The sequence below is a fragment of the Ascaphus truei genome, chromosome 7 (assembly GCF_040206685.1).
Source record: "Ascaphus truei isolate aAscTru1 chromosome 7, aAscTru1.hap1, whole genome shotgun sequence".
Lineage (NCBI taxonomy): Eukaryota > Metazoa > Chordata > Amphibia > Anura > Ascaphidae > Ascaphus > Ascaphus truei.
Window position 1 is genome coordinate 42,650,875 of NC_134489.1, and position 14,359 is coordinate 42,665,233.

Sequence of the window (14,359 nt, forward strand, 5' to 3'; positions counted from 1 at the left end):
AGCAGGGCAGAGCATGGAGTCCCGTGTGGAGTCTGAGTACTGCGATACCATTGATGAGCCCTGCGCATGCACGTTGTCAGATGTGCCGACGCGCGTTTCGCTGAGGAACGATTTGTCAAGGCCAGTAGGAGGGGGGTGTCCCGTAGCTCTGAGGGTTTAAATAGCAGCGCTACTTGTTTTTTCCTTCCTGCGTTAACCCTACCGTTGCCACACGCATGCGCAGTTGATAGAGACGTGCCAGGTAAGTGAAAATAATATGAGTTATGCTTGACAGTCTCCAATTTGAGTCAACTGAAGCGTGCTACTGGTAATGTAAATAGTAAACTCCAGAGAACTTGTCAATAGATAGTGGAGTTACTAATAATCAGCAGTTTGTAAATATGTAGCAAGCATGTGATTAAGTCACGGTGGTTTGATATTTTATCTGTGTCCAGATATACACAGTCCCTCATTATTAGGGTAGTTGCTGTGATACCAATAATGCAGTCAGTCTGTGGTACAAGTGGATTCCAAATTACCCACTAATAAATATATTCCATAATAAAGCAAATAAAGGTATGTCAGTCAGTGTCTGTCATTGTCTGATCTTTGATTTAATTATAAACTTGGGAGTTTTAGTAACCAGACCAGGTAGGTATAAAAGAAGCCGGAATGTCCAACATAAGAGATGTGACTAATGAAATCCTGGGAACCGGTAAGTAGAGAACAGGGTTAAATAAACAGGCTGAACCCAAAACCCTCATTGAGGTGACAGCGCTTGTAGCGTATAAATCCATCGTGCCTCTTTCTGAAGTAGAATGGAATCCAGATCACCTCGCCTTGGACCGGTGGAGAATTGGTCAATGCTTATGAATTCAATGGCGTTTTGATCACCATTGTGGCATAGGTTAATATGCCTTGCGACAGGGGTATCCGCTTTGTTTCGGATGGTGCCTATGTGTTCAAGTACCCTTTGCTTTAATTGTCTCTTGGTTTTACCTACATAGATTTTCTCACATGGGCAAACACCTTGATAGATCACCCCAAAGCTCTGACAGTTGATAAACTTTCTAATTTGATATGAGTGAGACATCCCAGGACATACTGACGAGAGGTAACTCTCAATGTATTACTTCCTGGTAAAATATTTTATAAATAAATAAATAAAATCCCAATTATGGAATGTTTTAGTGGTCCGGATGTGCTGACATGCTTTGCACCACTGGCAGCTATAGCTGCCTACTGGTTTGGGTGGTAGCCAAGTTCTAGCTTGCGTCTCTGAGAAGTGGCTGTGGACTAGGATATCCCTAAGGTTACGCACCCTTCTGGTTACCATAGAGAGATGAGTATCTATAACATCCTTAATGTCCACATCTGCTCTGAGAATATGCCAGTGCCTTTCAAGGATACCTCTTGCCAAATGCCACTGCATATTGTAGGTCGCAATGAACCGTACTACGTTCTCATCTTTATTAGAAGTTTTGTCAACAAGGAGCGCTCTACGCGGTAGGTACTTGGCTCTTTTGTACGCCTTTTTCAGTGTCTTCATGCTGTAACCTCTTTCTTGAAAGCGCTTTCTCATTATGGATGCCTGAGCTTCAACTCATCATATTGCTCCAGTTCCTCCTGATCCTTAGGAAATGGCCCACCGGGATACCCTGAATTAATGTACGTGGATGGTCACTTGATGCCTCCAGAAGGTTATTAGTAGCAGTGGGCTTACAAAAGATAGTTGTCTCGATATGATCTTCTGGACCTCTTGATATTATCAAGTCTAGGAAGCATATAATATTTTTGTCGTGCTCCAATGTAAGGTGTAACTTCAACTGATTTTTATTCAAAATGCCAACAAATTCATTAAGTGGCGCCACGGTGCCCTGCCACAGAATACGCACGTCGTCAATAAAGCGTATTGTGAACTGTGGAGAAGGGTTACCCTGGCAGGGTGACACTCCATTTGACTGCTGTCTCCATTCTGTATGAATGTCTGTGTGCCAGAAGAATGAATATGCACTCGCTCCTGGCAGAACAGTCCCCACCTTTGTACTAGACCCTCTCTCTTGCTTCACTTAGAAAAACAAGCTTTTACAAGATACGCAGAAATGTTGTTTCGTTGTACAAAAGAATAGCGATAAGATGTACCCTGACGTACTTTGTTGTTGTACTAAGTTGTTTTTAAGCAGTTGTTATTAATGTTTAGTGACCTTTAAAATGATGGGTTATAGAAATATATTTTAGCTTGTGTAAGTAATTTTAGACAATAACATAAGAAGATATATTGTTTCTTTATTAGTAGTCCAGCCCATTATGGGAGGAACCATATGATTATTAAATGGTATAAGAAAGCATACTTTGTGACTAGGAGTCAGATCTGCTACCTGTAGCGGTCTCTGTGTGTACACATGTATACAATAAAGCTCACGTGTTATTCTGCTGAACCCTAATATTTTATTGTTATTATTTCTACGCTTTTACAGTATCCATAAGATGATATGTGAGATGAGATCCAAGTTTTTCAATAAAAACAACCTTGGATTCCCACCAACCTAAATATAGGTTGGCATATGGTGGTGTGCATTTGGTACCCATCGCCGTGCCCTCTGTTTGGTGGTAAATTTTGTTCCCGAATAAAAATTAGTTTTTGGTTAATACAATTGTCAGCAGATCTATCACAAATTTATTGTAAGTGGTGTACAGTTGTCCCCTAGTTTGGAAAAAATAGGAGACTGCCTCAAGACCTTTTTGGTGATTGATGCTGGTATATAAACCTTCTACATCTAGGCTCACTAGGATTGTCACTGCTGATGACCACCCCCTCCAGTCTCTGTAAGACATATTTTGTGTCTCTTAGATATGAGGGAAGTTACACCACAAATGGCCTGAGTACCTGGTCCACATAACAGCTAGGATTCTCAGCTAGATTTCCTACCCCTGAAACAATAGGGTGGCCTGGAGTTGGTGTTTTCTTCTTGTGAATCTTTGGTAAGCTATAAAATGTAGCAATCTATGGAGACTCGACAAGAATAAAGTCATACTCTTGTTTGGAGATGACCCTATCCACCAAGCCTTTATTGAGAATGGCTATGAGTTCAGAGCTATATGTAATTGTTGGGTCTCTAGCCAAAATCTCATAGCATGCTGTATCGGACAATAGTCTCAAATTCTCAATCTTATAGTCAGATGTGCATAGGATTACCAATTTACCACCTTTATCCGAGGGCTTCACTATTTCTTTATTTGCCTCCAGTTCGTTAAGGGCTACTCTTTCTGAGTTAATGAGGTTGCCCAGCATTTTCCTCTTAGGTAGTGTCTCGAGATCTTTAGTGACCAATTCAATAAAAACATATATATTTGCAAAATTCTCACTGAACGGCAAGAATTTTGATTTTGGCCAAAGGTTAGTGAAGGGCCCTTCACCCGGTATTCTATCCGATTCTGCCAATAAGGATGAAAGATTGTCAAGAACAGCTCTATCTGTAGGGTCTAAAGGGGGAATATCCAATGAATTAGCTACTCTTAATTCACACATTCTGAAGAATGTGCAGTTTAAGCTTTCTGGCAAAAAGATTTGTGTCCTTTACCCATTCAAAAATGTCAATATTAGATGAGGGAGAGAAGGATAACCCCTTAATGAGGACCTTGATATGGTCTTCAGTGCGTGGGAAGTGAGATAAGTCCACTATGAGGGATTTGCCGTGACTAGTATGATGTATGACCTGTATGATGTTTCAATACGGTTGTTTCCTTTTGCCTGTTGGAGTTTGTGGATCTCTGCTTCTTAGTGTCCACACCTTTCCTACTTCTGGTCTCCTTGTGTACCTACTACTGATCTCTGCTGTTCTAAAAAAGGAACCAAGGAAGGAAAGTGTGTGGCTGACGTCCCTTCACCAGGGTCCTGTTTATCATCCTCACTATCATAGATTTCCCACTTTGTTGAAGAGCTCTGATAGTTGGTTGAGGGCTTAAGTTTTACTTTTGGTTGTAAATTTATACACTTTTCCATCTTTACAATCCTTGGTGTCCCTTACAAACGTACGTCTTTTTCTCTCCTTAAGTTCAGCTGAGAACTTGTCAATATGAAATTTAAGCTTGGCCTCTAAATCATTAAATTTCGGATTAGACTTCCAGTTCTCTACTACTTCTTTAAGCTTTGTTTTCAATTTCGTATTCAACGTTGCAAGTCTGTCTTTTTGGTAATTTATTTATAAAATGTTTTACCAGGAAGTAATACACTGAGAGTTACCTCTCGTTTTCAAGTATGTCCTGGGCATAGAGTTAAAATGACAAATAATACATGGTTACAAATACATAGTTACATAAATGAACAGGGTATACATTATATACAAGACATTGCATGCACAGTTAAAGAAAATATATATTATATACTTATGAAACAGTTACAGACTAGATTGAAATGTGAGACAACCTTAGTTTTGAAAGAACTTAAACTGGTGGTGGCTGTGGGAGTCTCCGTCCGGTAGATTGTTCCAGTTTTGGGGTGCCCGGTAAGAGAAGGAGGAGCGGCCGGATACTTTGCTGAACCTTGGAACCATGAACAGTCTTTTGGAGTTGGATCTCAGGTGATAAGTGCTGCATGTGGTAGGGGTGAGGAGCTTGTTCAGATAGGTGGGTAGCTTGCCCAGAAAGTATTTGAAGGCAAGACAGGAAAGGTGAACTTTGCGCCTAGACTCAAGTGATGACCAATCTAGTTCTTTGAGCATTTCGCAGTGATGTGTGTTGTTGTTGCATTGGAGAACAAAACGGCATATTGAATTGTAGAGGGTGGCAAGTTTGCTAAGGTGGGTTTGGGGTGCCGAACCATATACTATATCTCCATAGTCTATAATTGGCATTAGCATCTGCTGTGCGATACGCTTTCTGACCCGCAGGCTTAGGGAGGATTTGTTCCTGTAAAGTACATCTAGTTTGGCATAGTTTTTGGATGTCAGGGTATCAATGTGCATTCCAAATGTTAAGTGGGAGTCAAACCATATGCCCAGGTATTTAAAACTAGCAACGGGAGTTAGGGTGGTGTTGGTTCTGATCTGGAGCTCAGTCACTGGAAGCTTTAAAAATGTAGTCTTGGTCCCAAATACCATTGTTACAGTCTTGTCAGTGTTTAAAAACAGTTTGTTTTGGGAAATCCAGTTTTCGAGTCTGAAAAAGTCAGACTGAAGTATGTGTTGAAGGTCAGAGAGGCTATGGCTGTGTGCATATAGGATTGTGTCATCTGCATACATGTGTATTGAGGCATCCTGACAAGCTGTGGGAAGATCATTGATGAACACTGAGAAGAGTAGGGGCCCGATAACAGAGCCTTGCGGGACGCCACAGGTGATATCCAGGGGGTTAGAGTTAGAGCCAGAGATGGATACATGTTGGGATCTACCTGATAGGTAGGACTGAAACCAGTTTAAAGCATGTTTCCCTATTCCAGAGGTCTGGAGTTTAAGCAGGATAACATGATCAACAGTATCAAAAGCCTTTGCAAAATCTAGGCATATTGCAACGGTGAATTGTCCCCGTTCCATTCCACACTGGATTTCATTGCAAACTTTTAGCAGGGTAGTTACCGTGGAGTGTTTGGGGCGAAAGCCTGATTGGAATTGGCTAGGGAAATTTGTCTTGGTGTAGTCATCGCTTAATTGGGAGTGAACACATTTTTCCATGACTTTGGATAGAATTGGGAGAAGTGAGATTGGCCTGTAGTTTGAGACCGTGTTTTTGTCCCCACTTTTGAAGATTGGGACAACTCTGGCAGTTTTCCAGGTCTTAGGCTAAGGCCCCGCTGCCTCAGACCACGCGCCCGCACTGCAGACAGGCGGCGCGTGGAGAGGCACTTGGGGCTTTTTCCGGTCAAATCCTCAGCCCCTAAACTCCTCACACACAGACAGGCCCTCACGCGCACGCGCACACACGCACACACACACACACACACACAGGCACTCACACTGCTTTCCCCCCACACTCTCCTCCCCGCTCCCCGAAGCCTCCCCTCCTCATTGGCTCACAGCCACACCACGTAACGCCGCTTGGGATTACAATTCTCTTGAATCCCCTGGCGGCTGACGCGTCACAGCGTGTAGTGAGCTGTGCCGTGAGGGGGGACTGGGACCGGCTCGGGAGGATTCCCCTGCTGGTGGGGAACGCTCGTGCGGCCGCCCGCGCCGCCGGACGCAGCGGGTCCCAGGCCTTAGGGATATGACCTGCAGACGGGATAGAGTTGACTATGGAAGCAATTTTTAGACATTCCCCTCCTTCACCCCTTGCCCTTGGAAGTTGATTTTATATAGATAACCCCAAGGCACAGTGTTCAATACTAATAACACTGTATCAAGCATTGTCTGCTCTCCGGGGGTTATTAAGAACTGGGAGACAAGAACACCCTATTGACAGCACTCGTATTAGAGATGTAATGATGAATTATTTGATAAGCAATACTTTATTCATATAGTATAAAATAAATGGTGAAATATTAAAGGGATAAACAACTAACACTGGTGACACAACATATAAAAAAAACACTCCCTAATACAACGAGTGCTGTCAATAGGGTGTTCTTGTCTCCCAGTTCTCAACTACTCCTTACACCCATTTGCACCGTTGTTACTATATCCCATTATTTTGCTTTATGGGCTGATGCGAGAGTCACTTCCCCCCTCCCCTTTCCCTACATGTATTAATCCGGGGTTATTACACTCCAACTGGATTAACAATGCGCTATTTAAATGTTTATTTTAAAGCCCTGTATTTTAGCGTTTGTTCATTAAAATATATTTTAAATCACACATTAATCATCCAATCTGGTGAGAGTGCTACTAAATTGGGATTCTTTTCCCTTTATAGTTGCTAGATGTGAAAGGAGTTACAGTTAAATCAGTTTGACAAAGGTATATTTGGAAGAAATATTGGTAGGACAATAAAGATTGGCCTTTGAGATTAACGATGTTCCTAATCCTATAGATACAAAGAACAGTTAAATCAATCTGGAATAAGAGAAATTATGTCTGGAGACAAAAATATAGGGAAATATTGTTCCACCGTTAATGTCTAACAGATAACCGCTAAAGACAAATATGTTTTCTTACTGTCTTAATATTAATTGATATGTATAATCTGGTTGATCATGATAAACAGTAACTGCCACATATAGCTGAATACAACTAAAAAAGGGTATAAATGTTTTGCTTAGACAGAGAACCGAACTAAGAAATATCAATCTGATTAGTGCCCACTGACTGTATGCTTCGAATATGCTTCCTGTCTGTAGAATAAACGATTATTGGAACAAAGATACCGGTCTCAATTTTTAAGGAGCTAAAGGATTATTTTCACTGGTAATCTTTGTCAAAGGGAACTGACCAGTCCAGTAGAATTAGGGAGTGTTGTCTTTGGGACTTTGGCCATTTTACAGAGAACCGTCTTCGTAGAATGATTTGGCTGGAATGTAGATTGCAGAGTATCCAGGAGGGCGTTGGTGTGAGGTCCAACCAGCGCCTGTGTACGATTTGTTCCAGCGGTTTGGATGCAAGTGAGAGAAGGGATATAGGGCGCTAGCTTAGGGCTGAGAGAAGGGATATAGGTCGCTAGCTTAGGGCTGAGAGAAGGGATATAGGGCGCTAGCTTAGGGCTGAGAGAAGGGATATAGGGCGCTAGCTCAGGGCTGAGAGAAGGGATATAGGGCGCTAGCTCAGGGCTGAGAGAAGGGATATAGGGCGCTAGCTCAGGGCTGAGAGAAGGGATATAGGGCGCTAGCTTAGGGCTGAGAGAAGGGATATAGGGCGCTAGCTTAGGGCTGAGAGAAGGGATATAGGGCGCTAGCTCAGGGCTGAGAGAAGGGATATAGGGCGCTAGCTTAGGGCTGAGAGAAGGGATATAGGGCGCTAGCTCAGGGCTGAGAGCAGGGATATAGGGCGCTAGCTCAGGGCTGAGAGCAGGGATATAGGGCGCTAGCTCAGGGCTGAGAGCAGGGATATAGGGCGCTAGCTCAGGGCTGAGAGCAGGGATATAGGGCGCTAGCTTAGGGCTGAGAGCAGGGATATAGGGCGCTAGCTTAGGGCTGAGAGCAGGGATATAGGGCGCTAGCTTAGGGCTGAGAGAAGGGATATAGGGCGCTAGCTTAGGGCTGAGAGCAGGGATATAGGGCGCTAGCTTAGGGCTGAGAGAAGGGATATAGGGCACTAGCTTAGGGCTGAGAGAAGGGAGCTAGGGCGCTAGCTTAGGGCTGAGAGAAGGGATATAGGGCGCTAGCTTAGGGCTGAGAGCAGGGATATAGGGCACTAGCTTAGGGCGGAGAGAAGGGATATAGGGCGCTAGCTTAGGGCTGAGAGAAGGGATATAGGGCGCTAGCTTAGGGCTGAGAGAAGGGATATAGGGCGCTAGCTTAGGGCGGAGAGAAGGGATATAGGGCGCTAGCTTAGGGCTGAGAGAAGGGATATAGGGCGCTAGCTTAGGGCTGAGAGAAGGGATATAGGGCGCTAGCTTAGGGCTGAGAGAAGGGATATAGGGCGCTAGCTTAGGGCTGAGAGAAGGGATATAGGGCGCTAGCTTAGGGCTGAGAGAAGGTTCTCGGGATTGGTGTGCTCGGGGCCTGCTTAAAGAAGCAAAAAAAGGTGCCCATGCTAAGGTTGGAGAGATGGTTAGGCTGCGGCCCTGGTGTTGGCTGCTGCACGCACACCTGGCGGCTTGTGCACAGCTTAAAACCACGATGTGCAGGGAGCGATGGCAGGCCATGACAGGGGGAGTTTGTGCAATGAGGATATAGCAGGGATATAGGGCGCTAGCTTAGGGCTGAGAGCAGGGATATAGGGCGCTAGCTTAGGGCTGAGAGAAGGGATATAGGGCGCTAGCTTAGGGCTGAGAGCAGGGATATAGGGCGCTAGCTTAGGGCTGAGAGAAGGGATATAGGGCGCTAGCTTAGGGCTGAGAGAAGGGATATAGGGCGCTAGCTTAGGGCTGAGAGAAGGGATATAGGGCGCTAGCTTAGGGCTGAGAGAAGGGATATAGGGCGCTAGCTTAGGGCTGAGAGCAGGGATATAGGGCGCTAGCTTAGGGCTGAGAGCAGGGATATAGGGCGCTAGCTTAGGGCTGAGAGAAGGGATATAGGGCGCTAGCTTAGGGCTGAGAGAAGGGATATAGGGCGCTAGCTTAGGGCTGAGAGAAGGGATATAGGGCGCTAGCTTAGGGCTGAGAGCAGGGATATAGGGCGCTAGCTTAGGGCTGAGAGAAGGGATATAGGGCGCTAGCTTAGGGCTGAGAGAAGGGATATAGGGCGCTAGCTTAGGGCTGAGAGAAGGGATATAGGGCGCTAGCTTAGGGCTGAGAGAAGGGATATAGGGCGCTAGCTTAGGGCTGAGAGAAGGGATATAGGGCGCTAGCTTAGGGCCGAGAGAAGGGATATAGGGCGCTAGCTTAGGGCTAAGAGAAGGGATATAGGGCGCTAGCTTAGGGCTGAGAGAAGGGATATAGGGCGCTAGCTTAGGGCTGAGAGAAGGGATATAGGGCGCTAGCTTAGGGCTAAGAGAAGGGATATAGGGCGCTAGCTTAGGGCTGAGAGAAGGGATATAGGGCGCTAGCTTAGGGCTGAGAGAAGGGATATAGGGCGCTAGCTTAGGGCTGAGAGAAGGGATATAGGGCGCTAGCTTAGGGCTGAGAGAAGGGATATAGGGCGCTAGCTTAGGGCTGAGAGAAGGTTCTCGGGATTGGTGTGCTCGGGGCCTGCTTAAAGAAGCAAAAAAAGGTGCCCATGCTAAGGTTGGAGAGATGGTTAGGCTGCGGCCCTGGTGTTGGCTGCTGCACGCACACCTGGCGGCTTGTGCACAGCTTAAAACCACGATGTGCAGGGAGCGATGGGAGGCCATGACAGGGGGAGTTTGTGCAATGAGAGATATATAAGGCCTCAGCCACATAGTAACAGGGACATTCTGAAAGTGCTGTCACCCTCAGCAATGTGCTGCAGGAATTAGCCTGAACTATGCCAGCTAAGCATGCACCACAAAGCACATCCACCCAGTGATGCGGGGCGCGGCCATGGCGTCACCCAGCTGGTTCGCCCTCATTGGCTGAACCGCAGGGGGGGGGGAAGGAGTGGCCAGTACTGTCACCAATTTTCTTGTCTTCAGAAAACCTGGTCGTGCATCATGGCGGCAAATTGCGCGCCAAGGCAGCTAGTGGGCACCATTGAGGGGCAGTTCTTGTTCCTGCAGTGCACGCCATAATGGTCTGCAGCATGTACCAGGGACCTTGCCTTAGGTAGGGAATGGCTTCCTCCGCAATTACCGTAGATGGGATGGGAGTTTTAGAGTGAAGGGCTGCTGGGATGAGACATCGAAATCTTGAAGTTGAAAAAGGTGTGAGGAGAACAGGCTCGAAATAAGGGTAGAGAAATATTTGTTTTGCAAGAGAAAGGACAGGGTTATAGGAGGCAAGAAGTCCTACACTCCTCCATTAGGCTTGTTTAATAGTTCTTGCTGCGCATGAGGGCGCACGGCCTAGCGCGCGTTTAGTTGTTAGGGTGCAAGAGGTGACGCGTGCGGTTAGGGGGCATGACTGACATCACAGCGTTAGGCCGCGCTGTGATTGGTTCGCGGCGTGGCAGCGCGAAAATACAATTTTATTGTATTTTTCCTGGTCTGCCGCGCAAACGCTCACGGCAGTGCGCTCGCATCCCTAGTATAGAAACGACTGGCTAACACAGCAAAAATAATAATTGATGCGCACTATATTATACGCCTTATACTTTAGTGCCTGTTAAGCTCTATAGGACTGACACAAATTTGTCTCCAAAACAAGACACACAAAGCCACTTTTGTCCCATTATTTAATTTTCATTTACAAAAACATCCCAGTTTATTCGGTCAACTCAAAGGAAAAAATAAAATAAAAAATAAAGATTTGTCAGAACGAGTAGAATCGTCAGTTCTTCCGATTTTATTCAAACCCACTGCAAGAGAGAACCGAAATTAAGGGCTTGCAGAAAATAGGAACAAATATTCACCATGTAGGCAAGCGGTTAATAAACTGCCCTCCTTAAAACACTACTTACGTGATAAGGTGAGCGATATCCCAGTTTGTTTCTGAAGACAGAGGCCCTTCAATCTCCACTCCGCTCTCCGTTATCGTAGCAATCTCATACTGTAAGAGCAAATAACGGTGTTACCCCCGTACAAAGCTTTATCAATGTAAGGCTGGTCTCACAGTAACTGTCGGAAAGAAGGTGAATTGTGCGCGAGACACTCACTCTGTTGTAGGAGCGTGCGTCTCTGTAATATAGCACCTTCATGCAGCGCTCCACCAGGTGTCGGGCCTCGTCCTTGGTTAAACTGGGCTTATTCTCTACCACCTCTCTCATCAGCGGCTGCACGGGAAAGATAAAGCATTCACTTGGACTGCACACTGAAAGCATTTGAGCCCGGGTCTGACTTTTAGGACAGATTTACTGGTACCTCTAATTGACGAGACCAACATTAGTTTGTTTGCTCCAAACGCTTGATTTGCTGTAGGATGTGCAACAGATTTCTAGATTAACTACAAAGTAATTAATAAAATGCAAGGGTGTACTGAGCTTTTCAGACATTACAGGTCTCTTTGTATCTATAGCAAGTCCCGGGAAGAACCATTTCAGAACCTATGATGGATCTATATTTGCCCAGCACCAAACACGGCTAGATCTTTGCAGTCTCAACACTTAAAATAAATAAATAAATAAAAACGGCGTCAGTTAAAATAACATTTATTTATTTTTGCATGGAGCCCCAAGTGATTCTCTGCTGACCTAGAGAGAATACGTTTCACATCAAGTCTTATGCTTACCTGGGCCAGGTATGCTCCGAAGCCCGTGGCAACAGTAGGTGCCTCATATGCCACGCCCAACTTGTCCACGTATCCAAGGAAACTATACAGAAATTCAAATTAATATCACAAACTACACAAATAATAATAATAATCAGTGATGTTGATATGATGGAGAGAAAATCAATACGACATTACAGGGGACAAGTACGAGAGATCAGGTCATTGCCTGGAAAGGAACAAATCTGTATGGAGCTACATGTCCCTTCTGACTCGCCATGTCTGCCTGTGGGGTGAGGGACAAACTAGAAGGGCCTCGCAGTCATCACTAAGGCTACAGCCCCGCTGCCTGCGCTGCACACACGCCCAGCCGAGTTCCCCGGTCTGCAGTGAGCTGCAGGGAGACGGGGGTGGGGCCGTGACTGAGAAGTGACAGGGGGCGCGGCCATGACGTCACCCGGCAGGTTTGCCCTCATTGGCTGTACCGCCGGGGGTACGTGGCCTATCACTCCGTCGCTAGGTCAAATCTCAATTTTCCTGACTCCTGGAAAAACTGTCGGCTCAGCGCTGCGGGCGCGGCCGCATTGAGGGGCGGCTCTTGTCCAACAGCGCCCGCCATAGCGAGCGCTGCAGTAGCCAGTGGGGACCAAGCCTAAGAGGGACAAAGCTCGACATCTCTTCAGCCACCATCTGTCCCCTTACAATAGCCCAGATTTAAAAGATCATATATCCCCAACAGTCGCCATGCAGCACGAGAGATGAGCTCTGCTCACCTAGAACTGCAGTGAGGAAAAGACATTGTCCCTGATCTGTTCTCATACCTCAATTCACCATGTTAAACATTTCAGGGCGTTAGTTACTAGATAAAAGGTAACAGGGATAATGCTGTGGAAACAAGCAGTTCATATTATTTCAGGCTCATTAGTTAGGGGATACAAATATTAGGGACCTACCTCTCTCCATTATAGAAGCCCCCCAAGATGAAGGTGTTCCATAGAGGGTTCATCTTGCTCCTGCGGTTGTACATGACTCGGGTCAGCCATGAATGTATGGCCTTTGGGCTGTAATTGTGACCATCTCCCACCAACTCCTCGTCAATCCTACAACAGAGTAGATTTACATTAATCAGGATTTTTCTATTTTTCCATTAAGGTGAGTAACTGTCCGGTACAAACAATTCAATTGTTAAATTAGAGGAGTTTTCCTTTAGAGAAATTATTTAGTGGGACCAGGGACATGTATAGATGCATTTCGTGTACAGAGAGTGGTTTAACTAAAAACCTAATTTACAGTTAGAGGTTGAGAAGACACTTACACCATCTGATCGATGACCTGCTTGACGTACTGGTAATCCGCATAGTCCCCTGATGCTCCCAGCATGGTGCAGGAATTCACTTTCATGATCCTGGAGATGTTACGGAATCGGGCAAGAGACCCGTAGGATCCCAGCATGTCAGCGGCGATGATCACCCCCCCATCAAACTTCACACCCAGCACAGAGGTTCCGGTCACAATAGGATTCCTGTGCGGAGAGGACGACAGGGCAGCATTAACATCATTACATATGACGAAATATGTATAACACGGTCACCAAGCCAAGGATGGAAAAACGCACGCTGCACGAGCTGCGGATACATAGATCATCATATGCTGGGGGGGGGGGGGGGGAGATTTCCTGCAAGTCTCGACAATTTTTGGTTCTTTAGACTGCCATCTCTCTGACAAAAAGCAAGATGTTCCCATTAACAAGCCAGGTTTTGGGCCAGAACTCACAAATCTCACAGATTGTAGAAGACGATATCTAATGACATCTCCCCCAGGGCACACATCCCAGAGATCAGGACAGTCCACTCCTATATGACACTAGAGGAATGTCAGGATGCCTCTGAGGATCTCCCAGAGAGGGGGGACACCTGACAAGCCTGTGATCACGCTGCGCACCGGGGGTGGCTGCATCACCCCACCCTTCAAAACACAGACCTGGAAGTGAAAGGGAAAGCTGCTGCTGGCTCCTTCCCCATAATGAAACAGCTCTGCCAGGCCGGACCCCTCCTCGCCACCCGGGGGTGAACTGCAGATTCTGGACTACTCCCACCCCCGGGGGGGCCACATCGCCGGGGCCCCACATCCCCAGGGCCCCAACCCATGGGGGCCCCACATCCCTAGGGGAACCCCCTATCTCTCTCAGGCCCCTGAGATCCTGCTCCAGGGGGGCACATCCCCAGGGGAACCCCCTATCTCTCTCAGGCCCCTGAGATCCTGCTCCAGGGGGGTCCACGCTTATCTCTCAGGCCCCTGGGATTCTGCTCTCGGGGGCCACAGCCCCCCCATGCCTACAACAGGCCCCGGATACTCACGTGGTTCGCTTGATTGGTCCCTCCCCGGTCCTGCTGCGCTCCCCGGGGAAGGAATAGAGCTCTCCAGGCGCAGGACCTCCGGCCCACATCTTCATCCCGCTCCCCAGCATCATGGCGTCGGCAACAATGACACTGCTGGGCCTGGGAGCCGGAAACATAGAGCACTTCCGGGCGGCCGCCATCTTGTGGTTGGCGGTGAGGGGGCGCTCCCCGGCCATGTCTGCAGTTTATGC

At 46.6% G+C, this 14,359-nt stretch overlaps 1 protein-coding gene across 1 annotated transcript; it reads right to left on the bottom strand.

Moving 5' to 3' along the window:
• Positions 1–10,781: 10,781 nt before the first annotated feature.
• On the bottom strand, positions 10,782–14,359 carry PSMB4 (proteasome 20S subunit beta 4). The gene is made up of 7 exons (XM_075608075.1): positions 14,127–14,359; positions 13,085–13,291; positions 12,723–12,869; positions 11,791–11,872; positions 11,219–11,335; positions 11,024–11,112; positions 10,782–10,921 (listed from the first exon to the last, which is right to left on the bottom strand). Exons 1-7 carry the CDS (start codon positions 14,342–14,344, stop codon positions 10,909–10,911), a joined length of 873 nt encoding a protein of 290 aa, XP_075464190.1. The 5' UTR covers positions 14,345–14,359; the 3' UTR covers positions 10,782–10,908.